We start from the raw sequence: 27,928 nt of genomic DNA on the forward strand, positions 1-27,928 counted from the left end.
CAGAGTCACACTTAAAGAAAACACAGAAGGTGATTGGGGCAATGCCATATGAGAGCCAAGCCGGATTTTAGCGAACTATCCACCAAAACATACCGGGCCAGAGCTCTCACATTTCAGGACTGGGTCAAGCCATTTCATTGCCTGAGGCAAAGGAGACAACGCTCCCCTCACCCAAGGAGACAACGCTCCCCTCACCCAAGGAGACAACGCTCCCCTCACCCAAGGAGACAACGCTCCCCTCACCCAAGGAGACAATGCTCCCCTCACCCAAGGAGACAACGCTCCCCTCACCCAAGGAGACAACGCTCTCCTCACCCAAGCCCGATGCTTGTGTTCTCCTGTTTGCATGTGGGGCAAAAGTATGTAGGGGGACATGGGCATGCATGTAAGCCCAGCCCCCAATGTCCCTGTGCACCCAGCTTCTCTTTATACCTACACACATTGAGTGCGAAGGTCTCTATAGGGCTCTGTAAGTGTGTTGAGCTTACATCCCACAAACCTTAAATCTTCCCCCACCCCACCCCAGCTCTAATGGATCCAGGAGACTGTTGTCTTGCAGTGTTTCCCAAGGGATTCCTTTACAGTGCTGATGAACAATTCAACAACTAATCCAGTCAGTTTCTGTACATGGAAGGGAGGGATCTTGTCTTTTTTCTCAGCCTGAATCGACACATAGCAGTTATACGATTATCATTCCATTATCATAACTGTTGGTACACATGACACCAGTGGGCAACAATAGTTACAATAATGGTATGACAGTGGTATAACTGCTATGTGTAGATTCAGCCTCAGGCAGCAAAATGGCTTGGGCAGGCCCCGTTCATCTCCTTCTGATTTTGAACAAGTCTATTTTTTAACAAATAGCAGAAACCCTTTGGGCCACTGTGTGTTCCACAGCTCTTTGCCATTTGCAATGTTCATGCAAGGGATGTCTAAAAACCCAGGGAGGAGAGGTTAAAGACAGTATTTATTTATTTATTTATTTATTTATTTATTTATTTCATTTCTATACCGCCCAATAGCCGAAGCTCTCTGGGCGGTTCACAAAAATTAAAACCAAACAACACACAATAAAACAATTTAAAATATATAGAACATTAAAACCACAATATAACAATACAACCACAATAAAACCTAGCAGCAGTACAGGAGTTTAAAATACAGATTTAAAACAGCAAAGATAAAAATTTAGAAAGCTAAAATGCCTGGGAAAATAAAAAGGTCTTCACCTGGCGCCGAAAGGAGTACAATGTAGGCGCCAGGCGAACCTCACTAGGGAGCTCATTCCAGAGCCGGGGTGCCACAACAGAAAAAGCCCTCCTCCTAGTAGCCACCCGCCTCACTTCCTTTGGCAGGGGCTCTCGGAGAAGGGCCGCTGACGATGATCTTAAGGTCCGGGCAGGCACATATGGGAGGAGGCGATCCTTCAGGTAACCTGGCCCCAAGCCGTTAAGGGTTTTAAATGTTAACACCAGCACTTTGAATCGGGCCCGGAAATGGACTGGCAGCCAGTGCAGCTGGAAAAGTACTGGCATAATATGAGCTCGCAGGCCAGTCCCTGTTAACAATCTTGCTGCCCTATTTTGGACCAGCTGAAGTTTCCGGACCATTTTCAAAGGCAGCCCCACGTATAACGCATTGCAGGAATCCAGACGAGAAGTTATCAGAGCATGGATAACTGTAGCAAGGCTATCTCTGTCCAGATAAGGGCGTAGTTGGTATACCAGCCTAAGCTGATAAAAAGTGCTCCGTGCCACTGAGTTCACCTGTGCCTCAAGAGACAGTTCTGGATGTAATTACTTAATTACAAAATTAAGTAATTTTGCTTAATTTTTTTTAATCCACATAGTACTATAATTCAATAATCAAATGCTTCCACATTTCATAATAACCAAAAAGTCCAAAATGATGCAAAAGTACACCAAGGACGTTGCTTCATTGCTTTGAATTTTCAACCCAGATCATTACCCAGTCAGGCTGTGGCTTGCACTGTTTGACCCACAAACAAAAATGGTTTGCCTTCCCAGACGAACACCAGTACAGCTGCCCGTATAGAACCTAGAAGAGGCTCTGTCTCCTTCCATGAGGGCGTCATGCAACATCTAGCTAACTCCATTCATATGAGGTCCTTTTTAATCTTTCCTTAATTGGAACTAGGAATCTTGGTGCCCAGGGCAAACAACATGGAACATGCCTTAAGCCAACCCCATATCTGATGATGTAAAAATTAATAACACTTGCAATAAAATATAACAAAATATTCTAAAATCCTCAGTTTCAAATATTACAATATTCTAGTGAGAAAAAAAGAAAAAGAATAGCTTACACATAAACTTCAGGAAAAGCAGACCAGATATCCGCATATAAGTCCATTTGCAAGTTACGCATATATACCACTCTTTCAAATGTTGCTAACATTGTTAAGTCTTCAATCCACTGCATTATAGGCAGTGATATCAGTCTTCCAGTCTTGTAATATCAGTCTTTTAGCAACCAAAAGGGCACAAAGGATCCATTTACGCTGAGTATGTGTTGCATTCCAAAAAGCAGGTAAGTAATTTAAGAGAACATGTAAAAGAACACATGTTTTTAATTTGGGGGGTTTGTTACTTGTTTTGTTTGCTTTGTTAAAACTCATAATAAAAATTGATTAAAAAAATTAAAACTTGTAATAAAATGATAAACAAATACGTATCATTTCAGTAGTTATTTCAATTGTGGTAACGTTACAATAGCAATTAAGAGAGCAATCCTCAGGCTTCTAGACAGAGTCTGGGGGGATCATAGGATACTTTGGATTCCTGAATCTGAGGCCGGAGGGTGCACTCTGACCCCAGACCCAGGAGTCCGAGCTCCCTTCCCCCTCCCCTTGGAGTCGGTGTGGAGAGAGCCAAGCTGGCTGTCTATCCCAAGTCACAAAGGCAACCTCGGAGGGAAGTGAAAGGGGGGGTGCCGGTGGGCAGAGCAGGGCAGAGCAGGGTGGGTTTACATCATACCCTCAAGACTCCCCAACCTCCTTTCCTCCCCCTCCCCGATGCCTCAGCTAGACAGGCAAAAAGCCCATCTAGCTAAACTGCAGAGTAAGAGACAATGTGAAGGCAAAGATTACCACACCTCTCACTCTGCCCTGGATACTCTCAAGCCTCCGAGTTCGGAGTGGATCCAATAGGATCGCGCCCTAAATCGGGAACATGAAAAAAAAAGCATCATTATTCTAACAAGTATTACATCAGTAGAACATTTGTAAATATAATGTAGACCATTAAATAACATACCATAGTACTGATAGAATAAACTCTAAAATAGAAAATGGGACAAACAAAAAACCAGAGATTGTACTTATTATATCACACAGAATGCTAGAAAAAATAAAGACAAAATTATATTTATAAAAATTCAAATCCTAACATCCTCAAGCATGAACTTATAATGTAACCCTTTGAGTACTAATTGCAGCAACAACGTTGATGACTTGCTCAAAATGTATTTGTTCTGTAGTTTTCAGGAGAAAGGATTGCCATATTTAATAATCTCAGATATGTTTTAATGTTGCTGAAGCTTCTTTCACAATATGGTACTGTAACAAGCATATTTTAATTTTTTATTTATTCAAATATATATACTGCTTTCCACAAGGGTATCAAACAAGGGTATCAAACTTTCCACAAGGGTATCAATCAGCGAACATAAAATGCAATAGCAAAACAATATAAACAAGACAATGCAAATTAATCAGCAAAACCCCCCACAACCCTGCATACTCTGCCGTGTGCTAGAGTCCATACCTGCCTGGGTCACCCTTCAGAGAAAGCCTACGTAAAGAGATAAATTTTAAGGCAACGTCTGAAAGCTGGTACTGTGGGGCCTGGCTAATGTCAACTGGGAAAGTGTCCCAGTTAAAAATATCCTCATTGCTGTTTCCAGGTTTGGATAAGTGAATATTCATGCATATTCCATGAATATTCCATGGATTATTTAATCCATGAAATAATTCATGGATTATTTTCGGGAGGTCTACACTTGTTGCTGACCCCGGAACTGGGAAAACTAACAGCGCCTGGTGCATTTTCAACTTCTCCCATCTTGGGAGGAGGCAAAATTGCTGTGCGATTTGGCCCTGAATCTCTTTTTTTCATCCTGCCCAGGCACGTTCTGCCCAGCAACTGCCACAATGCTTCTTTTCTTTTTTTTCTATTGGTGAAATATTTTCCTCTCAGCCAATCCCAGCCCAGAGGAGGCCCCCGCTCTGCATATATCCTTGCCTGGTTGACAGCACAGCTGTTCAGCTGCCGGAGGAGTGTGGACAGAAGAGCTCGGCTCCAGAACCTTCTCCAGATGCAAACTGGTTTCACGCCTCGGGGGCACCTCTTGCTCCTGTGGGCAGCTGTCTTCCTATTGCTGGGGGACTGCTCTGGTGAGTATGCGGGGGATTTAAACACCCCCATTTCTACAGATGAGGGAGGGCAGAATTTGCGCCCCACCTAATAGAGGGGTGCTTCCAGCATGGGGATGCCAAAATGTGAAGCAGACTTGGACGGAAGAAGCCCTTTGGAATACCTCACCATATTATTATTAATTATTTTGTTATTATTTCATACCACTTACTATATTAAATCCCGAAGTGCTTCACCTTAAAAATATAGAACTGTTTTTAAAAAAAAAAACTGCGGGATTGAGCTGGAAATGGACTCTGACATTAGGGATGTAAGAACTCACCTTAGTCCGGTTTCTCCGGGCACTTCCCAAAGCAGCACTCCTGCTCTCATCCCCCCGGACCTGTGCTGGGGCCACCCACGGGTTCAGTGAGTTCCTCCATTTTCGCGCCTTTGATTTTTGCATAAAACAGGAAGTTAAAAAACGTGCATATTCAAATATGCGCAGTTTGGAGCTGGGAAAGCTAAATAAGCGCAATATTAGAGGGATTGCATTAATAATCCCAATATTAGAGGGATTGCGGTGAGTACTGGGGAGCGCGAGTGGGGGGCGAACAAGGACAGTGTCTCGGCGGGCGCAGGTCGGGGTTGCTGGCAGGGGTTGCCCGACGAATTCCTGAACCCGGTTGGGCACCCGCGACATCCCTATCTGACGTCACAGGGTGTGTGATTTGGGGTGGGGGAAACGTTCATGCTTAGGGTGCTTCCAGATGAGGCTTTTATTACATAACTGCCCTGGCTCATTCACAGAATCTGACAGGCACAGGCAGTCCCAGACATCATCCTCTTCAGTTGGCGGTAGCCCCTTTCTTCCTTACCGGGGGGGGGGGGGAACCCTGTTCAGGAAGAAAAGATGGCATAGCTGCACAATCCCATTTGTTTTGTTGAAATTTACAATTTAAAAAATTAATTAAAATGCCTTTCCATCGGCGGCACTAGGAGCATTTGGTCTGGAGGTCCCCTTTGCATCCCTCGCCCGAAGGTAGGGTGAGGAACCTTTTTCAGCCTGGGGGGCAGATTACCTTGCGGGTGACATTCCAGGGGCCAAATCCAAGCGTGGGCAGGACCGAGGGACCAGGCTCACAAACAGTGGCAGTGCCAGGTTTTTGAAGGTCCTCGGGCAAGGCACCCCCATTGGACCCCCCTCCCTCAGGAGGTCTATTTTCTCACCACCATTTTCGCCAGATGCTTTTGCTGCTGCCCCCCTTTCCCATCCTTGCTACCGCTTGCCTGCTTGACAGGCAGAGAGCCTGGGAGCGAATGGGCCCCGGCGTCTGGCGCTCCTCCTTCTCGCCACCTCTGTTGTCTGGGCCGGAGCGAGAGGCAGGCGAAGAAGCAGGTTGCCATGGAGTGGAGGAGGAGCAGGTCCAGGAGGCTCTCGTCACTGGGCCCCTGCTGGGGTGTGGCCCCTTGGCAGGGGCCCGGCCATGCTTGCCCTTGGCACCAGCCCATACACCCCCTATCATACACATCCACACCTCTGCACGTCCATACACGCACTCACACCCCCATTCACACCCGTATGCTCCTCATGCAGACACACACGTCCCGTCGCCCTATTCTCTGTCACCTCATTTCCCTTCTCAGCCCAGTCTGCCACTGCATTCTCTCTGTCTCCTCGCCCAACATTCACCCTTCCTGCAATGCCAGGGGTTCAACCAGAGGAGGCGCTGGAGAGCCCCTGAGCTGGCAGAGGCCCTCTCAGAAGCCCTGGAGCCCGAAAGCCTGGAGCCTGGACCAGAAATTGCAGACCACAATCCCAGACCCGGCAAGGGGTCTTTGAGAGTGCTAGGCCCCAGGCCAGCCTGCCCCTTTAAGGCCTGCCCCTTTGCAAGGAATGGGGCGGAGCCTGGGAGCGGGCTGTGGACGTCACAGCATAAAAGGCGTCAGTCGGGTCTTGGGGCCTGTGGGAAGGCATGGCTTACAGGAAGCTCTCCTTGGTGCTGCAAGGCCTGGGCCGCCTTCCTTTACTATGCCCTTTGGCTCCTCCTAGGGGCTAGGGACGTTGGGGGAATCTACCTTGGGAGCGAAGTTCGATGAGCTTTCATCAGGTCAGCCCCCCTGGGCTTCAGCTCACTTCCCCGTGAGCTAGTCTGACTCAGTGCAGATGCAGTCGGGCCAGCTCCTGGATTTTCAGTAGGGCCGTGCACCGCTTCAGCCTGAAGACCTCGTTCCGAGTCGAAGCGGGGTGCTTCGGGCTGCTTCGGCCTGCCTCCGAGTCGAGGCAGAGGGGGCACGAAGTGGCACAAAGTGAATCGGGTTGCTCTGAAGTGCTTCAGTCCAATCCGGGGGCCCAGCTGCCATGCTGCCACCCAGCCCCCATCTCCTTACCCAGGTCCTCTGGATGTGAGCCAGCAGCCATCTTATTGTTCCAGGGAATGGGGGGGAGACGTTTTTAAAATGGCAACTCCCTGTATTTCTGGAAATACAGGCAGTCGCCATTTCAAAAAGCCCACCCCCCACCATTCCCCGGAGCAATAAGACGGCTGCCAGCATGCATCCCGAGGGCTTTGGACCTGGCTGTGGCAGCGGATCCCCGGGCGGCTGCCCACCCTCATTACAAATGGCTGCCACTGGCCTGACTTGAGCCTTCACAGGCTCCTCGCAAGCAAGGAACCCACGAAGGCTTGAGCAGAGGCAGGAGTCGTCCTCCGACCAGACACCCTCCTCTCCTTGCCAGGAAGGGTGAGGGCACAGTTGGAGGGCCACTTCTGCCCTCGTGCTTGTCCAGTCTTCATGGAAGGAAGGAGGCCACACAGGCTTGACAGGTGGCCAGTGCCTCCCACCAATCGCCTGCTCTTCGGTCCTTGCAAAGAGGGCAGAACAGGTGGTTGGCGGGCTGCGACGGGCAGCCTTCCTTGGCGGCACCAGCAGCGGCATGTTGGGAGGGGGGACGAAGCAGGATTCAGATGTCCGAATCCTGCTTCAGCTTCATAGGCTGAGGCAAGTCGGGGCGCCCCGAATCAGCCCGAGCTGAATTGGGCCTGCCTTGGCAGCCCTGAAGTGGCTTCCAAGCCGGATCAGGGCATCCATGCACAGGCCTTAATTTTTAGTCTTTCCCCCCCACTCACAAGTTGACATTTACACAAATTGCGGCTGCAATCCGCGCAAATTGCAGCCGTAGCATGCTTAATATTACAGGCACAATTTACACAGATTAAGCATATTATGGCCACAATTTGTGCTCGCTTATTTATTTATTTATGTATTTATGTATTTATTTATTTACGATATTTATATACCGCTCCACATCAAAGATTTCCAAGTGGTGAACAACAAGCTAAAAGAACAGAACACCGCATTAGATCAAGGAAAACATTTTAGAGGAACAGATTCTGAACTTCGTTTGTGCTTGTGCAATTTTGGAAATGCTTGGTAGCCCACAGCTGCCCTTGTCAGTTTGGGGGAGCGCAGAGACAGTTCTGAGCATTGCCGAGGATCAGCGAAGTCCTGCAAGGGATCGCAGCGGCTGGGGAAGTGTTCTGTTCGCTTTCCTCTTCTCTCTGTTGCTGAGCAGAAGTCCTGTTTGGCACCGCCCAGTCACGTCTAAATGACTGATCAGGGCGGGTGCTCGCTGGGACCAGAGAGGGGGGACTGGGAAACGGGGGTCGGAGAGTGGGGGCGTGGTCTAGGTGGAAGGAATGTGGCCTGGGGAGAGCGTGGGGTGGAGTGGGCTGGATTAGGTCCATGTGCCTCAGGTTCCCCTAGCTTTCCCTAAGAGTATTCTGTCTTTCTTTCATGGGCAAGCTCCTGACGTCTTTCACCATCCAAAAAACCAGAACAAACATTTTCTGCTGCACTGCTTCCAGTTCCCCACCCAGGGAGCTGCATAGAGTGTCAATTCGTTTTCCTGGTAGGGCTCCTGTGCTCCTCACTGCACACACAGAAATGTTGCGGATAACGCTTTCCCAGATCTGTGTGCCAGCAGATCACTATGCCGAGCCACTGTCAGGGTGGACACTGAGCCCATAGAATCCCAGAGTAGTTCTGATTCTGAGGAAGAGCTGTTGTTCCTGGGAGAGGAGCGCGCTCCTCTTTCCCAGGGCCCACAGCTGACGGAGATTCCTCCCACCAGCATTCCTAGCTTAGATAGCAGTCCTGGGAGTGACAGAGCGCGGGAAGCAGACTTGATGGACGCGTGACGCCGACGCAGAGAGCGGCTCCAAATGGAGGGCGCAGAAAGGAGGCGTAGTGCCCGGTTGGCGCGCAAACAACGGCTGCGCCCAGAGGATCCAAGGGAAAAGGGGAGGGACTCTCCCTAGCCCTTAAGTTCAGGGGTCTGCCAGTGATTCCCTTTCAAACGGGGACCAACTGTTCCAACTTAGGGCAGAGGTACTCTGCTGCTCAGATCTAGTTGCTACCGGTAGAGTTGTTAAGTTGTAAAAGAGGAATAAAGCTTTGAAAGGAATCCCTTTGTCTGTGTCTGGACTTGGCTACTGGATTAGACTGAGAGAGGCCTCCAAGGAGCCCTTGACAGCCACATGGCTGCAAATCAGGCAGCTGTTCAGTGCACAGGACCACTGCCGGGGGGGGGGAGTTGGCAACCCCAGAATGCAGCGGTGTACAACTGAGCACAGGGAGGTCATCCCTGCCTGTCGAAGGGTGATGGTTGGAAAGCCATGAGCTCTGGCATAGGAAGGGAGGAAGCAAGTCAACAGGGGTGATGTACTTGAGGAGTTGGTTGTGGGCTATTATTTCCTGCAGGAGTTCTTCTCATGCTTGGCATTATTTGTTTCACAAAGTTGAGGATCAGCTGTAATGCAGGGAGAGGAAACTGCGGTATTCTGCAGCGGCTCTCTCCAACGTACTCTGATCAGATGAGTGCGGAGATGTCACTTCCCCGCCTTCTTCAGGCTGCTCCTGCAAGCCTGTGTCAAATAAAGAACGGGCAGCCAGGAAGCAACCGCCTTGTTGACAGAGACCCCTGTTTTCTAGCCTGAGCCCAGCAAATGCAAAGTAATTGGCTGAAGGTTAGCAAATTAAGCAGATCGATTTGCATAATCAGCAAGCCATGTGTGCAATATGCAACTTATGATGCTAGCATTTGGGGGGAGTGGGGTAACCCGGCTTTCCTTTGCAGAGCTTAAATGAGAGCCCCTCGCAGGTGGTTCTATTGGATGGTGGGGAAAATATCCTCTTCCTGTCTTCATGGGAGTTGTGGGGGCCGGAGGGGGGAGGATCATGGTAAGAAAGAAGTGTTCACAGCTGCTTTGGGGTAGAAGAACATTAGAATCATGCTGGGCAGCTCCATCCTATTGAGTGGAGTTCTAATCTCCAAAGAATCAGGACTGAAGGACATAAAGGATGCTGGGAGATGAAAATTCCTAAGGAGAAAAAAACGATCAGGGGTGTGAGTCATCGAAAGCTTACGAATTGTCCTCCAGATTTAGGCCATTGGACTAAGAGTTCTGAGTCTGTAGATCCAGACATTTTCCTTTTTGTCAAGCTTGCCAGCGTCCTACGTTGATTCAATTGGAAGCCATTGTAAATCTGTGAGAGTGGCTGCAGGTGAGTTAAGAGGACTTGCAACAACCATTGAAAGCCATCAAATTGTCACAGACTTACACTGCAAACCTCCAGATTCCCACCTGTTCCTTAACTACAAGTCATGTCATCCAAACTGTTCCAAACTGCCACTTTGGGTATCCATTTAACATAAGAATAGCCCTGCTGGATCAGAGCAAGGGCCCATCTAGTCCAGCTTTCTGTTCACACAGTGGTCAACCAAATGCCCACAGGAAACCCACAAGCAGGGCATGAGCGCAACAGCACCCTTCCACCCATGTTCCACAGCTACATAGGCTCACTGCCTCTGGTACTGGAGGTAGCACATAGCCCTCAGGACTAGTAGCCATCAATAGCTTTCTCCTCCAGGAATTTGTCTAGCCCCCTTTTAAAGCCATCCAAATGGGTGGCCATCACTACATCCTGTGGTAGCGAGTTCCATAGTTTAACTATGTGCTGTGTGAAGGAGTCCTTCCTTTTACCTGTTCTGAGTCTCCCACCAATCAGCTACATGGGATGATGCCATTGGGTTCTAGTATTATGAGAGAAAGAGACAAATATCCCCCTATCCACTTTCTCCACACCATGCATAAAGTTACACACCTCTATCGTGCGTCCTTGATGCAGTTCTCCTCTATCTGCCTCCTCTCTTTTGCCTTGCAGCTGCCTCCTCCTCCTCACACTCCCTGTACTTTTGCATTTCCCTGTGGGAATCCGATGAAGGGCCAGGCCCATTCATCGGCTTGGGGTTCCTGGATGACCAACTCTGGGCAAACTATGACAGCATCAAGAAGCAGTCACTGCCTCGAGTCCCCTGGATAAAGAAGGCTGAAGAGGAGGACCCCATGTTCTGGGAATGGCACACTCAGAGGACGAAGAACCTGGAGCTGAGGTTCAGAGGTAACCTGGGGATGCTGCGGAACCACTTCAATCACAGCAGTGGTGAGTAGAGGGCAGGAGGGTCATGGACCCCCACCACCCCATGTTCTTCTCCCCAGGGGAGAGGGAGGGAAGGAGGAGTTGTGCACTATACCATCCACATCCTCCACCCAACCACAAACCAAAGGATGGGGGTGCCCTGCTATGGCTGAATCAGGCTAGGTGCAAATTCTGGGGCACTCTGGAAGGCAAGGCAACAAAGCAAGCAAGGGGTCATGCACAGACGTTCCAATCCAGTGTGGGACCGGGCAAAGGCAGGAGTGGTCCAGATACAAACAAAGGTCAAAGCACAGTTAAGCAGTAAGCTACCGTACACGATCCAGAAGCAGAGTCAAACGGGAGTCCAAGGGGTCAGTAGCACAGAAGGTCAATCACAAGGCGAGGTCGGGAAAGCACAGCACCGGATGAGCAAAGGGCTGGATGCGCCTGATCTCGTCTGATCTTGGAAGCTAAGCAGGGTTGGCCCTGGTTCATACTTGGATGGGAGACCGCCTGGGAATCAGGCTTCCTGCACTGAGCAGGGGGTTGGACTCCATGGTCTTGTTGGCCCCTTCCAACCCTATGATTCTATGATGTCGAGCAAAGGGCTGGATGCGCCCAATCTTGTCTGATCGTGGAAGCTAAGCAGCGTCAGCCCTGGTTAGTCTTTGGATGGGAGACCACCTGGGAATCAGGCTTCCTGCGCTGAGCAGGGGGTTGGAGTCAATGGTCTTGTTGGCCCCTTCCGACCCTATGATTATATGAGATGATAACCCATCTTGTTCCAGCAGCACTAGACAGGCTAAAACGGAAGGCTTATATAGCCAGAGCTTAGGACTCAACGGCAGTGCATTACAGGCCCTCTGGGAAACATCCTACTTGGAAGGTGGGCCTTGATCCTGAGCAGCCCTCCTTTGTCATCGAGCACTCTTTCTCAGAGGAGCCCTATTGGCCTGCCTCTTGAGGCGGCAATGCTGTCAGGGGCTAAGTGGTTGCCCAGCCTCTGGCTCAGAGGCAGAACTCCCCTCCTCCTGCAGGGATGGACTAGCAGTGGTCTCCTCTGAGGGCCCAGGCTCCCTGAGATCTCCTGACCTGGGTGGTTCCTCGGCATGGTCTGTCTCTGGGAGCTCTAGCTCCTCCTCAGAGGAGGATCCGTCCAGCAGGGGCATGACAGGGGGTCTTATAGTGGAGCAGAGACACATCTTCTCAGGGTTGGTAATGGTGGAATAAGATTTACCCTGAGAAGGCAACTGAGCTGGAGATGGAGCGATAGAAAGAAACCCTGTGGCAGGAAACTTTAGGTACCTTCATGGCTCCTGTATGGCAGAGGTGTTGAACCTCTTTCGTTGTCACATTCCTTCGCAGTCTGCACACTCCAGGAAACAAAGCTTCAATCCAATTGCTTTATTAGCAAATGACCAGCTACTTTAAAGATGCAGATTGTAGGAAACTCTCAGACTGCATAGAACCAGCCAATCCACACATCTACGAATATCAATAGAGGAGACGAAGTGGAAGTTAGAGAAGCTGCCAGCAGCCTGGGCATGAACTTCACGGCCAGACTTGCTTCTCAGGGATGCCTCTCCCTTGGGGTGGCTCCCTCCTACGTTGGCTTCCACGAGTGGCCAACCACTGGTAGAGAGTCTGAGCCGCGCCCCTAACTTTACCCACTTCACTCTACAACGGACCCTGGCATCCCTCAACTCACACCCCTCGCCCTCCTCCTCCTCTCGCTCCGAAACTTGAGTTCTCATGGTGGGGGAATGGGGGAGCCGTTCAGGCTGGGCCATCTGCGTGTCAAGGTCCTGAGAGGAAAGTCTCGCTGTGTCTGGGCTCCCTGGGGAGGTTGCCTCCCTCTGTTCTTGCTGTTCCCATTCCGGTTCTGCATCTGAGCTGCCAGACATCTCCAGGTGCTCAGATTCATTCCTGGCATTCAGCCTGAGATCCAGATTCTGGGGCGTGGAGGCTGAAGGCAAAGGGGGACGGGGCAAAGATACCAGCGTTATTTAGCTTAATGCTCCTACTGCCAGAAACTAACCATCAGGAACGAGATTCCAGTAGTTTAGGGTGAGGAGGGCATGTGCAAAAGCTGGGACACCACCAAGTGAATGGAGGCAGGGGGAGCAGGAACCCCCCAGTGATGTGAGGAAGGGCTGTGGCCCCCCACGGAACTCCAAGTGGGCTGTGTTTGGCTCCAGGGCTTGAGGTTCAACACCCCTGCTGTATGCTCTTGGTCATTTGTTTGTTTGTTTCATGCCTTTCTTATTCCTCCACCTTCAATTTTAAAATGCAGAGTCCTTTCAAAGTATGTAGTAAAACAAGGGAGACAGCAGGAAAATAAGTCTGTAGAGAAATGGTCCCTTTTCAGATCATTCTGGAATGGTAGAGGTCAGGCCAATGTAGATCCACATCTGTTGTTGCATATCCTTTGATCTTATCTTCCGTATGTAAAATGGGCTGTAATCCGTTGTCTAAACGTGCATAGGATTGTACCTTCAGTCATTATTTCTACATTTTTATTGACCTATTTCCTTTATATATATCACCAATATGGAGACTCTATAAATGTATACTCATGAGAATATCATATTAGTAACTACACATGCATCATAAATAGAACAAATATAAATATAGTGACTATGCTCCGAGGTTCGTGGGGCTGTGAATCCATTCTGGGTTTCAGTCAGAACCAGCCAGGGCAGCAGACAAGATAAAAGAATAAAAACACCATGTTGAAATAATTACTATTTTAAAAAAGAAACGGAGTTCTGATAAAACCAAGTTCTGATAAACTGCAGCCGTGGCAGGTGAACCAGCCGAAGCTGGTAAAAGGCGCCCAAACCCACCATGACCACTTGGGCCTCCAGGGACAGTGATGGATCTAGGGGCACCCCCAGACTATGAACCTGATCTTTCAAGGGTAGTGCAATCCCATCCGGAACAGACAATGAGCCCATCTCCCAGACTCGGGAACCACTCCCCCACAGGGCTTCCGTCTTGCCAGGATTCTGCTTCAGTTTATTGGCCCTCATCCAGCCCATGGCCGAGTCTAGGAACTGATCCAGGACTCTCTCTCTCTCTCTCTCTCTCTCTCTCTCTCAATGCAGCCCTGGCACAAGCTCTCTTGGCACACATGGCACCACCACATTGCACCTCTTCCCACCCATCACATCACATGCACCTGACCCCCTTTCCCTTACATTTGCTGCTGCTGCTGCAACCACCACCACCACATCGACTCTATGAAGAACTGTTCGGCCAGAAGAAGTGCCTGCAGAGCTCATACTACAAGGGAAACAGGGCGGGTGGCTGCTCCAGAGAGCTCTGCTGGCCGCTCTCTCACTGCGGCAAAAACACAGTGGGAGAGCAGCTGATGGGGCTCTCTAGAGCACCTGCTGCAGGTTAGAGGGCAGTAGGGATGTCAGAGAAATTAGTTTGGGGAGTAGAGTTTGGTGGGTTTCCCTAAGATTCCCCCCCCCCGACTCCCTTTTGGTTCCCACTGTGGTGTCCAATTCAACCTCAGTGAGTCAGGCCAGTTCACCGATTTTCTGGGAATTTTGAGCTTTGGGGGTGAGGGGAAGGTTCTGAAATGTGCACCAATTTCTGAGCAGTTTGTAGAAATTATGGCCAAATTTCTGCGCATTATGCAAATCACACCCAAATTTGCACCATTTTTGCAAATTCAGCTGTAATTTCTGCAAATTCAGCCATAATTTGCGCACGTTGCTCAGAAATGTCTACAAATTGCAGAACCTTCACCCAAAATGTGCAAAAATGTTCCCGGAGTTCAGGGAACAGCCCACACAGCTCAGCGGATTTCCCAGCAACAGACGTCCCTCTGGGGCATCAGCAAGCCCTCCTGGCAGGGGTGGGAGGGAGCGATGCAATTTGCCCCTCCTCCTGCTCTGCTGCCTGATGTGGACACTTCATCCTGCTCCATAGGAGGGCCAGCTCTGGAGAGATGGCATGTTATGGGCAGGGTTAATCCCACCCTCTCCATGGTCTCAAGGGGCGGGGGGGAAGAAGCATGGCTGCTATTAAATCTAAATTTTCCCATGAAACACATGGATGCAGTGCTTTCTGGCACTGCCCTGGTGCAAAAACACTTATCTGAGGCCATTTAATTAGAGTGAGATACCGCAAATCCATCATCGGTCACTTTTGTGCTCACAAATTGCACAATAACAATAGAAATAGTGGGCTTGGGGTGGCGCACTTTTTTTTACAAATGATTTTTTGTAGGAACATCTTACAAATCCATAGAACCTTGTGAATTTAAATTTAGTCGAAAAATGTAATGCGCCTGCATGTAAAATTCATCACCCACTATGATTATCTATGCCATGGATCTATACTATTGTGTCTCAGTGGCACCACAACGGAAGCCTGTGAAGTTATCCGTGGTCTGGTAATATCTTGGATAGATTACTGCTACATGCTCTGTGTGGGGCTCCCCTTGAAGGCTATCTGGAAGCTGCAGCTAGTGCAGAATGCACTTACATCTATCCTGAAATGACTGTGCTCGGTGCCGATGAGTGAGTGAGCCTAATTTAAGGTCTTGCTTTTGGCATATAAAACCCTTAGCAACCTGGTACTTGAGGGAGGGCTTCTTCCATTAACAGCCAACAAGGGCGCTTTGCTCTCCTGGGCATCCACTGCTAGGGGTGTACGAAACCCCGCTTACCTGGCTCTGCCAGGTTCCGCAGGTGGGGGGAGGCGATCCTCCCCCCGGGATCCTCGACTAGGGGGGTGGTGATCCGTTCCTCCCCCCCAGAATCCTGCTCGTCTGGCTCTGCTCCGCGGCCAGGTCGCAGAGCCGCCAGCCAGGCCAACCCACAGCGGGGCCTCCAGCCGCTGCTGGGCTGGTGCAGACGCAAATGGCGTCCTGTGTAGGGGATGCCATTTGCGTCCCTACGCTGGCCCGTGATAGGCTACACAAATATTTGCATAGCCTATCACGGCTAAAGCAGGGACGCAAGTGGCATTCCCTACGCCATTTGCATTCCCTTTTTTTTTGCCGTGATAGGCTACGTAAATATTTACATAGCCTATCACAGCCATTCCAAAGACATGAATGGCGGCTGCAGATGGGGCCGCCATTCGAGGAGCACCAGAACAGCCGACCAAGGTAGGCTCTGTTCCGGGCCCATTTCACCGTGGCAGAATTCTCCGCCATGCCTATCCACTGCTCGCTTTCCCACCAAACCCCCAAATGAGGTGACGAGGGTGGGGATGCAAGACAGGGCAACTCAGTGGCAGCCCGCCCATCCCATTTTTGGAACTCCCTTCCAGGTTGAGGGGCAATTAGCCCCTAGTCTGAATACTTTTAAACTTAAGGTAAAGACTGTTTGTATTGACAAAAGCATTTGGCACCTGACTTTTCAGTTTTATGTTTTTAGGTTCCATTATGATTATGAGTATAATATTTATTTATACCCCGCCTTTTTCCTAGTACTGGGACACAAGGTGGCTTACAAAATTAAAACATATACAATTAAAACATCTGAAAATATACTTAACGATATAATTAAAATTATATTCAAACATTAAAACAGCATTTTAGCAGCTTACCCCCAGGTTCCAACTATGTCCCAAAGGCCTGCTGGAACAAGAATGTTTTAGCCTGCGTCTGGAAACACATCAAGGAGGGAGCCATCCTCGCCTCCCTGGGAAGGGTGTTCCACAGCTGTGGGGCAGCCACCGAGAAGGCCTTCTCCCGGGTTCCCACCAAATGTGCAAGTGACAGTGGTGGGACTGAGAGAAGGGCCTCCCCAGAAGATCTCAGAACATGGGCAGGTTCATAAGGGAGGATACGGTCTTTCACATAACCTGGACCGGAGCCATATAGGGCTTTATAGGTCATAGCCAGCACTTTGAATTGTGCCCGGGGTGGAAACAGACTGGAAGCCAGTGAAGCTGTTTTAACAAGGGAGTTGTATGCTCCCTGTAACCAGCCCCAGTCAACAGTCTGGCAGAATTTCTTTGAACCACCTGCAGTTTCCGAACACTCTTCATAGGCAGCCCCACGTAGAGCGCGTTGCAGTAATCCAGATGGGAGGTAACTAAGGCATGTGTCACCATGGCCAGATGAGACATCTCCAGGAACGGGCGCACTTGGTGAGGTAGTTTTAACTGTGCAAAAGCACTCCTGGCCACCGCTGAAACCTGAGCATCTAGGCTTAGGGAGCACCCCCAACTGCGAACCTGAGTCTTCAGGGGGAGTGCAACTCATCCAACACAGGCTGAAGCCCTATTCCCTGATCTGCCTTTCGACTGACCAGGAGCACCTTTGTCTTGTCTGGATTAAGTTTCAATTTGTTCTCCCTCATCCAGTCCATTACTGATGCCAAACACTGGTTAAGGACAGAAACAGCTTCCTTGGAATCTGATGGAAAGGAGTCGTAGAGCTGGGTGTCGTCAGCATATTGGTGGCACTGAACTCCAAAACTCTGGACAACCTCTCCCAGAGGTTTCATGTAGATATGAAATAGCATGGGGGACAGAACAGGACCCTGAGGGACCCTGCAAGCTAACGGCCACGGAGTCGAACAGGCATCCCCCAACACCACCTTCTGAGTTTCCCCCGCTAGGAAGGAATGAGCCACTGTAAAACAGTACCCCCAAGTCCCATCCCAGCAAGGTGTCCCAGAAGAATACCATGGTCTTGAATGCCACTGAGAGGTCCAGCAGAACTAACAGGGACACACTCCCCCTGTCCAGTTCCCAGCGTAGGTCAGCCACCAAGACGACCAAAGCTGTCTCCGTCCCATACCCAGGCCTGAAACCAGATTGAAATGGATCAAGTTAATCCATTTCATCCAGGAACCCCTGGATCTGGGAGGTCACTGCATGCTCTAATACCTTGCCCCAAAATGGTACGTTTTGGGGCAAGGTAGGATAGTTATCTAGTATGGTGGAATTCGTATGATTTTGTAGTATGAGACCGGAGGATAGTTATCTAGTATGGTGAAATTCAGGGAAGGCTTCTTCAACAGAGGTCTCACAACAGCCTCTTTTAAACATAATGGAACAATACCTTGTTCCAAAGAAGCATTAACCACTGATTGTTGTGTTTTTAAATTGTTTTGTTGTTACAGTAGGATTTGATTGCTTTTTTCTGGGACATTTTATTAACATCATAAGCGGTTCTGTGCTCCTTTTGGAGGAGAGGCAGGGGATAAGCATTTTAAAATGAACCAAAGTTGAGGAGATGTACGTTTCAGGCCGACGACTTGAAAATACCCCCAACGTGCTCTCCTCTGATGTCAGCTTTTCCTATTCTAGAAGTGGGTAATCGGGAAACAGAAGCCCACCCTGTAAAAATCAGAACAGCCATAGGAGGAGACCTCTCCTGTTCTGTGTGTCTCTTTCAGGATTTCTCACCTGGCAGCAGAAATGTGGCTGTGACCTGAGCAAAGATGGGCACATAAGAGGATATGACCAGTATGGCTACAACGGTAGGGACTTCCTCACCTTCAACATGGAGACCCTCACCTGGACGATGGCTGATGTGAGCGCGCAAGCAATCAAGAGTGAATGGGATGCTAACGTGGTCCGTACTCAGACAAGCAAGAACTTCCTGGAGAAAACCTGCATTGAGTGGCTGAAGAAATATGTCCAGTATGCAAAGGAAACGCTGCTGAGGAAAGGTGAGGGTGACCAAATGTGGGAAGGAGGGCCATTGTTTTGGGGAAGGGTAGCTATTTCTATTCTCTCTCTCTCTCTCTCTCTCTCATGCGTGCACGCGTGCACACACACACACACACACACGGCAGGAATGCTAGAATGAAGAGCAGATGCCCCACGATGATGGTGTTGGAAAGCCTGGTGTGACTTACAGCAGTGTTGCTTTATACAGAGAAAGCGTGGCAACCCAGAATGTAGAACTGGATGCAATAAACACAGCTTAGAGCCACTTTAAATGACATTCAAATCAACTAACTTCATTAGTGCTTTTGTACACATCATCAGAGAAAGCTATCCAATACTGTTTAACTACAGGCACTCCCTCAAGCTGGGTGCATGAGTGTAAGTGAGCAAGGGCGTGAGGTACTTGCTTTCCGGATAGACCGCATGGCGCTTGTTGCAGAGGAGGAAGGAAGAGGAAGGGGGAGGAGCAGGAAAAAGGAACTAATTAGACAAGGGGGATGAACAAGACATTCTCTCTCACCCCCTAGTGTCTGGAAGCATTTATTTATTATTTATTTCATTTATTATTGTTGTTTATTTTATTATTTATTTCTGGAAGCATGTGGAGTTGTTCCTATTATCTGACAGCCAGATGGGAGGGGGCAGTAATTTGTGTGCTGCACCATTTCAGGCTGTAGGTGTCAAGGTCAAATTGAACCCCAGCTACATAAAAAAGCAAAACAAAGCTCCCTGCATCTGTAAGTAGTACATTCCACTCAGCCACCTCTCATTATTACATTTTTATCTCCTCCAGTTTTCTTTGTTGTGTAACCCACCATTGATAATTCAGCATCATGTCCAATTCCCTTGTCACGAATAGCAGATGAACGTAGTTTGGTCTATGTGTTCCACGTAATCTCAGGAAACCTCAGCATCCTTCTGCAGCACAGCAAGGAGCCGTTCTGTGGTGTGGAACGCTTCATGAGATGTTCAGCCATGTCATGTTCCCCCCTTTCTGCTCTTTTTTCATAATCTTAGTAGCTGATGACAGCATAACCTTGTGATTAAGGATCGCTGAGTGTTTAATGAGCAAAATGGATTGAGATATTGCTTGATATTATAACATTATAATCAATGCAAAAGTTTTCTTGGTGCCAAAATGCTGGACTGCGCACACAGAGAGGTCAAGGGACTGGGTGAAGGCAGGATGCTCTCTCTTGCTGTCTCTGTAGCAGGTGTGTGGAACCTGTGGCCCATGGGCCAAATTTGGCCCGCTGAGCTCCCCAATCTGGCCTATGGAGCCTCCTTGAGTTCCTCCCGGGGCGGTATGTGGCCTCCAATCCCTGCCCTCGGACTAATCTTTGGTGTTATCTCTGTTCTCAGATTGGAGATAACAGCGGGGATGCAAGCATAAGAACATAAAAAGAGCCCTGCTGGATCAGACCAAGAGTCTATCTAGTCCAGCATTCAGTTCACACAGTGGCCAACCAGCTGTCGATGGGAAACCTACAAGCAGGACATGAATGCAACAGCACCCTCAGCAGTGTGGGACTCGTCTGGTGCTGGAAAGAGCAGTTGCTCTTCCCAACACTGGCTGAGTCTTCCTTCATGCCTTGTTTATTATTATATTTGTTCAGTTATTTTGGTTTTTAATATTTCTGTTGTAAGCCACTTTGGGAGGTAGAAATGTATTATTTAAAAGAACAAATGGTAATAACAATAAAAACACTGATCTCATTATGCTTTCCCCCTGGTTTAATATCCTCTTGAACTTCTTAGATTTCTGCATTGAGCAGGGGGTTGGACTTGATGGTCTTATAGGCCCCTTCCAACCCTACCTATCAATGATTCTATGATTCTCCCCAGTTCTAACCCTAGAGTTGCCTCCTACCTATGCCTCCTAAAGACCATCACTGACCTTTCCACAGAGCCCCCGGTAGTGAAGTTGTCACACAAGGCGAACTCTGGTGGCCTGGAGACCCTCACCTGCCGTGCCCACGGCTTCTACCCCAAGGAGATCAGCATCACCTGGAGGAAGGATGGGAAACTCTGGGAGCAGGAGACCTTCTCTGGGGGTGTTGTCCCCAACTCAGATGGCACCTACCACACTTGGATCAGTGTCAATATTGACCCCAAGGACAGGGACCACTACCTGTGCCACATGGAACATGTTGGCCTGCTGCAGCCTCTAGATCTGTCCTGGCAAGAGTCTGGTGAGAGCCTGGGAAGCAGGGAGGAAGGTGGCTCCTGTGTGAATTGAGGTGGGTGGATCCTGGGAGGTGAAGAAGGAAAGACTCAGAAAAGTCTCTCAGGCCACAAGACCCAATGGAAACATGCCCGTGCTTTTCAGTGCAGAACAGTGCATGAACCCATGGAAACAGCTTTCCAGTGCATGAACCCATGTGCTCAAGGCAGGTTGGGGAGGGATGTGATGGCTTGCAGGGGTGAGCAACACTGCTCTGGGAAGGATTGGCCCCCAGATTATTGTTTTGGCTTTGGGATGCCGGGAACATCATGCAAATACCCTCTGCTTCGACAGAGACTTTAAATATTTCTTCATAAAATGAGCCATATAATGTGGAGCTCTTGCAAGCTCCCTTGGGAGGAATGGCATAACATTTGGGCTAGGGATGTCCGCCACTGTCGAATCCAGTTCTTTTTTGTCTCGACAGAGTTCCACGGAATGTACAACACTTTGCATCTGTGAGCTGAGCTGCCAACTGTTCCCTGAACTCCGGGAACATTTTTGAGCATTTTGGAGGAGGTGGGGCAAGGTTCTGCAGTTTGCACACATTTCTCACAATCTGCATGGATTTTAGACTGAATGTGCACACAATTCAGCCGTAATTTGTGTAATTTGCACAAATTGCAGAACCTTCAAAAAATGTGCAAAATTCCCAGAACATCCATGAACTGGACCAACTCACTGCAGATCGAGTCGGGCATCACAGCAGGAACAGAAACAAAGTCAGGGGGGTGAGCCTAGGAAAACTTGTCAAACTCCCCCCCCAAAAGGATTTCTCTGACACCCCTAATTTGGTCCTGAAGAATCACAGCTTTATAGCTCCTTCTGTGGCCTTCTCCCTGGGAAGAGCTCTTCAGGAACTCTTGCCAGTCTTTCCACCCATGTGCGGGCCCAACACTGATGGTTGATTCTTTCTTCAGCACTGGCTGAAGCATCCTTGACCGCACTTCAAGGCAGCAGGCTAGCTTAGTGACCACATCACTCTACCTAATGATAGCGCCAGCCCTGATCTCCACGGCTGCTGTATATTGTGTTGTGGTTCCTTGAACCATTCTGTTCTCCTTCCCCCCCCCCAATTTTCCAATTTCAGCCTCAGTGGGACTCATTGCGGGGGTCCTCATGGGGGCTGTGGCTGCCGTCCTGCTGGTCGTTGGGATCATCTTCTTCATCATCAGTAAGTAGATGTTGGTAAGATAAATCTCCTTGGGAATGGGGAGCTAAAGACTCAGCCCAGAAACCATAGAAAAGAGGGTTGCCAAGTCTGGGGAAATGGGCTCCATCCTGATCTGAGTGGGGTTGCTCTCCCTCTGAAAGATTACACTTGCAATCCTGCAGCAATCAAAGATCCAGCTTTGCCACTAGAGTCCCAAGTCACCTCAGTGGCACAGAGTGCTTCTTGCTAGCTTAGGCTGCTGTGCCAGCTGCAACATCTCTTAGACAGTGCTAGTGTAGCCATGGTTGTCCGTGTTCTCCTACCCTCCCATTTGGACTGCTGCAATGTGTTATACGTGGGGCTGCCCTTGAAGACTGCCCAGAAACCACAGCTGGTATAGAATGCAGCAGCTAGAATCTTTACCATGAAATGTGATGGGAACTTACCTCGATATTTTGAAAGGGCTTCACTGGCTGCCAGTTCATTTACGAGCCAAATCCAAGGTGCTGGGGCTTAGCTATAAAGCCATGGGACCCAGGAACTGGAAGGAATCCCTTCTCCCATACCAAGCTGCCCAGATGCTATGGTCATCTGTCACGGCATTCCTCTCGAGGAGGAGGAGGAAGAGGAGGAGGGCTTTGGAAGCGAGCTGTGTGGTGACTAAAGAAGAGACATTCTCAAATGTATGCTGCCCTGAGATCTTAATGATATAGGGCAGGATACAAATGATGATGATAATGATGATGATAATGATGATGATAATGATAATGATGATGATAATGATGATGATGGTGATGACGATAATAGAAATGTGGTGTCCCACTCTGTGGACCTCTCTTCCCGAGGAGGCTCATCTGGCACCTTTGTTGCTGCCCTGTAGGCACACCAAGGAGAAATGTTTTATTCTCCTCGGCCTTTAATTATTTCATACAGCTGCCTTGGTGATCATGCTGCTGCTTGTAGTCCTTTTTAAATGGTGTTTATTTTTTGTGGGTTTCTTTGCTGCTTCATGACTTTAATTTTTGTATACCCCTCTCAGATAATTTGATGAAGTGGTATACGAACATGTAAAGAAGACCAAATAAAAATGTGCCCACAATCCTCTTCCCCTATTAACAAGGGGTGGTGGTGTTTGCATGGATCAGTCATGATAGGAAGGTCATTTAGTCCACCCAGGCCTTTCTAAGTAGGATTGTGCACTGGGTGGCATTAAATCCTCATGCATACTATTCCAGTCTTCAGGGGAGAATGCCCATACTTATGTATTCAAAATGGCATAACCAACATAAGGGCATGTCCACAGATTTTGTGGGGGACCCCAAGGTTTGCGGGAGTACAAAACATATTTAGAAAAATACACCCCCTGCCCCAATAACCCTATGATGACTGAGCATGCTGACTGAGGGGGCAGGGGAACCAGAAAACGAGGTATGAGGAGGAATTGAACTGAGCATCCTCAAAAGGACAGAAGATGAAACACATAGATATAAAAAGGGCAGAAAGTACCCTCTCATTGTCTGGATAGGTCATGTTCTGATTCACCATTTGATAGAAGTTATTTTTAAATGTCCCCAAGGATGGAAGTGAGAACTGCCCATAGACATCACTGGAGAAATTCAAGATTTCAATATTACTGGGGTTAGGTGCCAATATATACCCCCACCCAACAAAAAAATTTGTAGGGAGGGAGATACCCTAAGGGGCAAGAACCAAAACAGCCCAACGAGGCCAAGGATGATCAGTAGACATGGAATGCTGATAATCAATTGGAAGAGGAAAAAACATGGAAAACTGGGGCAAGGGTGGAATGGAATGGAATGGAATGGAGTATCCGGGACAGGGGGCAAGGCAATGGCTGTAATCCTACAGGAGCACTCTACACTACAGCATTTCACGTCCCACTTGTAATGATGATCCAAAAATCCAGATTATTGATATAGTTGGAAAGTACTTAGGGCATACATCTAGTACACACACACACACACACACACACACTCCCTCTCGCATGTCTGATTTTCACCCAGTTCCTACACACACTGAAAAAAATAAGACGAGTTCTGATGGCTCAGACCAATAGCCTATCTAGTCTAGCATTTTCTTTCCCACAGGGCACAACAAGATGCTTAATGGAAGTGTATAAGCTGGACATGATGGTAATGACCTTCTTCTCCTCTTGTTCCCTAGCTACATGCTGCCTATAATCCAAGAAGTAGTATATAGCCATAGCTGTATCTTCCATGAAATTGTCTAATCGCCTTTTAAAGCCAGCATCTCATCTTGTGGTAGCAAATTCCACAATTTCACCATCTGCTGTGTGGAGAAGTCCTTCTTTTTGCCTGTCCTGAACCTCCCACCACTCAGCTTCTAGTAGGATGAGAGAAGGAGAAAAACGTGTCTCAGTCAAAATAAGGCCCAGTGACTTCTGTGGAACTCCCGCCTGGCAAATATTTGTCTTTTTTTGTTTTTAATTGTTCATAACAGCACACATGGAGTGCTTAGTTAGAGTGCAATGGCTGGTGTCGGTTCCCTCTCCCCAGGCAAAAGATCTTACCTCTGAGCAGCAGGTGATCGGAGAGAAGACCTTTTCCCTCCTCAGTGCTGAAAAAAACGGAGTCTCTCTCAGCACTGGGCAAGGAAAATGCCCCTCTCAACTGATCTGAAAAGGTTCGCCACCCATGAATTTCAGCAAAGCCGGTATATACCTGGAAAGACTTCCCATCTCTTCTAATAACAATTACCCAGATTTACTGGATCTCCTATCCTGGGACTTGTTAGCAGGAAACTGGAGGGGCATCAGCTGGTTTGGGGGTGACCCTGCTGATCTCTGGGGTGACTTTCAGTACAACATTTCTGATTTCTGATTCCCTCTCTGCAGGGAAACGGCGGGAGAGCTACGGAGCGACATCAAGTGAGTGACCTCCCCAGGCAACTCCATGGGGCAAATGGCAGCTGGGGGAAGCAAGGTTACACTTTTCAAAAATAAGAGTAAATACGATCACAGATACCCAAATCCACATTCCTTTTGGCTGTTAGATGATCAGAAAGTATGTGTGTGTGTGTGGGGGGGGGGTCCTTGCCCAGCTGGAGCAATGTACTCCCTCTCCTTTCTGACAGGGATAACTGCAAGGGGATCCCATCCCAAAGGGCTGGTTTCATCCTTGCATAGAGACTGTTGGGGGAGAGAGAGACCATCATCGCAAATGAAACACATCCTCAATCCCAGAGGTGCGCAACTTTTGGTCCTCCCAACGTTTTGGCTTATAACTCCCACAGTCCCTCACCATTGGGTATGAGGGCTAAGGCTGATGGGAGTTGCAGGCCAAAACTTCAGGAGGGCCGCAAGGTATCCAGCACTGCTCAAGGCCTTAGGAGATTAAATGCTCTTTCTCTTTCTCTCTCCCTCTCCCCCCACCTCATATCTACACACACACACCATGACCAGAGAGCATGACTCTCCCCTCTTAGTTCAGAGTTCTTTTGGAGCAAGGTAGGCCCTTCTCCCTCGGCTGGGACCTCCAAGCCCATTTACTTATTGCCAGGAGCCAGCCTGGAAACTATTTGAGCTGAAGGGTATCTGGACCCAAAGTACTAAAGACAGTGTAAGCTGGTGGCTCCAGTTTCAGTGGGGCTGTGATTCCATTTTGGGTTTCAGTCAGAACCAGCCAGAACTCTAAAGGAGCTATCCAAGGTGCTGAACCTAGTTTGGGGATAGGGTTCAGCACCTTCTTTATTACGTTTGTATCCCACCTTTTTTCCTCCTCAAGGAACCCAAGGCGGCATACATAATCCTCCTCCTCTCCATTTTATCCCCACAACAACCCTGTGAGGTACATTGGGCTGAGAGTCTGTGACTGGCCCAAAGTGAGCTTCCATGGCCAAGTGAAGACTAGAACCCAGATCTCCTGACTCCCAGTCCAATACTCTAGCCATTACACCACACTGGCTCCCATAGGTTGACTATGTGCCATGTGAAGTCCTTCCTTTTATCTGACCTGAATCTCCCACCCATCAGCTTCATGGGATGACCCCAGTGGGTTCTCGTATTATGGGAGAAAAAAGTCTCCCTGTCCACTTTCTCCACATTATGCATAATGTTGTATACCTCTATCATGTCTCCCCTCACTCACTTTTTTTTGAAGCTGAACAATCCCTTCCAACAGCGATGCAGGATCTAATCAAAGAATGGAAACCCAATGAAAATCCAAAGTGCCGTGATAGCATTGTGTTAACGAAAGAATGAGGAACAAGAGTGCACTGGGCAATGTAAATTACCAAATTAATCAAATGTTGTAATTGATTTTTCTTTCCAGAGGAGGACTATACACATCCCTCCACCACCCTGTGAGAGGGGAGAAGTGAAGAGGACTGAAGAAAGCTGGGGGACTTCAACCGGTCTCATATATGCAACGAGAGCTTCCCACACAGAGGGTGCTTCCAAATGGGAATTGTCTACTGGCCCCCAGTGATTGCTTTTCCGCCTTTGAGTGCATGCCAGACTGCAAAACAACTGTTCACACTGCAGAAAGCATCACATTCCTTTTATGATTTTTTTTCTTCTAGTAGCATCCTGCCCACACCAGTGGGTAGATCCTGTCAGGAAGTATCTCAGGTTCACCTGGATTTTCCCTCCTCTCCCTCTTCCCACCCACAACAAAGTTCTTCCTTCCTGGAAGGAAGGTACATCTGTGCATGATTTTTGTGTGTGTGGATACATCTGTTCATGATTTTTTTTAAAAAAATTACAACAGAAATGTACAATTCTAAAATCTTTAAAATATCTGAAACCTTTCAACATCCACATCTGTTGCATGGATGAATGCATGGAGTACTAATGGCTCCAAATCTAATTTGAAACATTTTGCCCCTGTGAAGTGCAGTTCACGATGGGGAGGCTGGATTCTACAGAGCAGGGTGTGTAATCTCTTTCATACGGAGGGCCAAAGGCCATTTTTGAAGAAGAAATTGGGGACCACATTCCAGGGGTAGGCAGGGCCAAAGCCAAAGGGGGTGTTGAAATATGCCTGAACCTACTCATGTACCCAAATGTATTTGAACCAAAGTGTTGCCATCTTGTGTGTCCTCTCTCCTTTCCTGAATTTTGAACTGTGTATGTGACACAAACAACATGCCAAGAGAGTCAGCAAATAACCTGAGACGTCGCCAAAGTACCAAAGGGCATCGATTGACATGACACGTCCACATACGAGAAGGTCATGTGTACATATGTTGTGTAATCAGGATTTTCCATCAGTATTTTCCATGTCCTATATGACCTACGCATGTGCATTATATTCTGTTGTCAAACGTGTTTGTACTGCTGTATAAAAACCCTGGAAAACCAGCACTCGGGGCTGACTTCTGTCTTTGGAGACAGACAGCCTTTGTTGCAGCAAATAAAATCTTGTTGTACCTTACCCAGGTGTCTACATTGCTGAATCGGGACCCACGCTAGACACAAACTATTGAGTAGCTTTCTACTCTTACTACAGGGGCAGGGCCAACATCTCCCAAATACTAGCACATTTTGGCTTAAAGGTCTTACTGCCAATAACCAAGACTTAGGAGGGCTGGATTCTCCCCGCTTCCCCGCCCCCCGGAAGGGTGAATTTGGCCCCTGGGTCTGAGTTTCTGCACTTCTGCACTAGAAAGATGCCTCTGTATCATGGAGCTTTGTGGCAATATTCTGAGCAGGACAGAACTGGTAGCCAGGAGTGGGAGGCAGATAATGGGGAGTGGGTGTCAATTGTTACAGAGAAAGGGATAGTTTGACTAGGATTGTGTTGGTTACAAAGAAATGTGTAGGTAATGCTATCTGATGCGCTGACATTCATCTTTTGTTGGTGACTGGCTCCTAGAGTACTAAGGGTGCAATCCTATGGGGATAGTTGGCCGCCTCCAAACTTGGAGGTGACCGACTATCCAATGCAGGGAGGGTGACGCGCAGAGGGGATCTTCTCCTCTGTGCTCCGGCCACCCTGCATTTGCAGTTAGACGGCCAATTTCAGCTGTCTAGCCAGGAGGCGGGGAGGCTGGACAGGGCAT

At 48.6% G+C, this 27,928-nt stretch overlaps 1 protein-coding gene across 2 annotated transcripts; it reads left to right on the forward strand.

Moving 5' to 3' along the window:
• Positions 1 to 4,285: 4,285 nt before the first annotated feature.
• Positions 4,286 to 27,300, forward strand: LOC146356494 (major histocompatibility complex class I-related protein 1-like). 2 transcript variants are annotated; one of them, XM_084841230.1, is made up of 8 exons: positions 4,286 to 4,417; positions 10,605 to 10,883; positions 18,233 to 18,508; positions 20,417 to 20,701; positions 21,824 to 21,907; positions 23,995 to 24,039; positions 24,762 to 24,794; positions 26,197 to 27,299. In XM_084841230.1, exons 1-6 carry the CDS (start codon positions 4,339 to 4,341, stop codon positions 24,024 to 24,026), a joined length of 1,035 nt encoding a protein of 344 aa, XP_084697356.1. In that variant the 5' UTR covers positions 4,286 to 4,338; the 3' UTR covers positions 24,027 to 24,039; positions 24,762 to 24,794; positions 26,197 to 27,299. The 2 variants fall into 2 exon arrangements, with proteins under 2 accessions (XP_084697356.1, XP_084697355.1); XM_084841229.1 differs by lacking the exon at positions 23,995 to 24,039 and having other exon boundaries at positions 26,197 to 27,300.
• Positions 27,301 to 27,928: the final 628 nt, after the last annotated feature.

The sequence above is a fragment of the Heloderma suspectum genome, chromosome 2 (genome assembly GCF_057233095.1).
Source record: "Heloderma suspectum isolate Gila_16-S chromosome 2, 16-S_ref, whole genome shotgun sequence".
In the NCBI taxonomy this organism is placed as follows: Eukaryota; Metazoa; Chordata; class Lepidosauria; order Squamata; family Helodermatidae; genus Heloderma; species Heloderma suspectum.

What these genes read in the sequence shown, in the direction of transcription:
- LOC146356494 (XM_084841229.1), top strand. Translation starts at nt 4,339, where the DNA reads ATGCAAACTGGTTTCACGCCTCGGGGGCACCTCTTGCTCCTGTGGGCA. An exon ending in ATTGCTGGGGGACTGCTCTG is followed by an intron (nt 4,418 to 10,604) that starts GTGAGTATGCGG and finishes TTTGCCTTGCAG; the next exon opens with CTGCCTCCTCCTCCTCACAC. An exon ending in GATCATCTTCTTCATCATCA is followed by an intron (nt 21,908 to 24,761) that starts GTAAGTAGATGT and finishes CCCTCTCTGCAG; the next exon opens with GGAAACGGCGGGAGAGCTAC.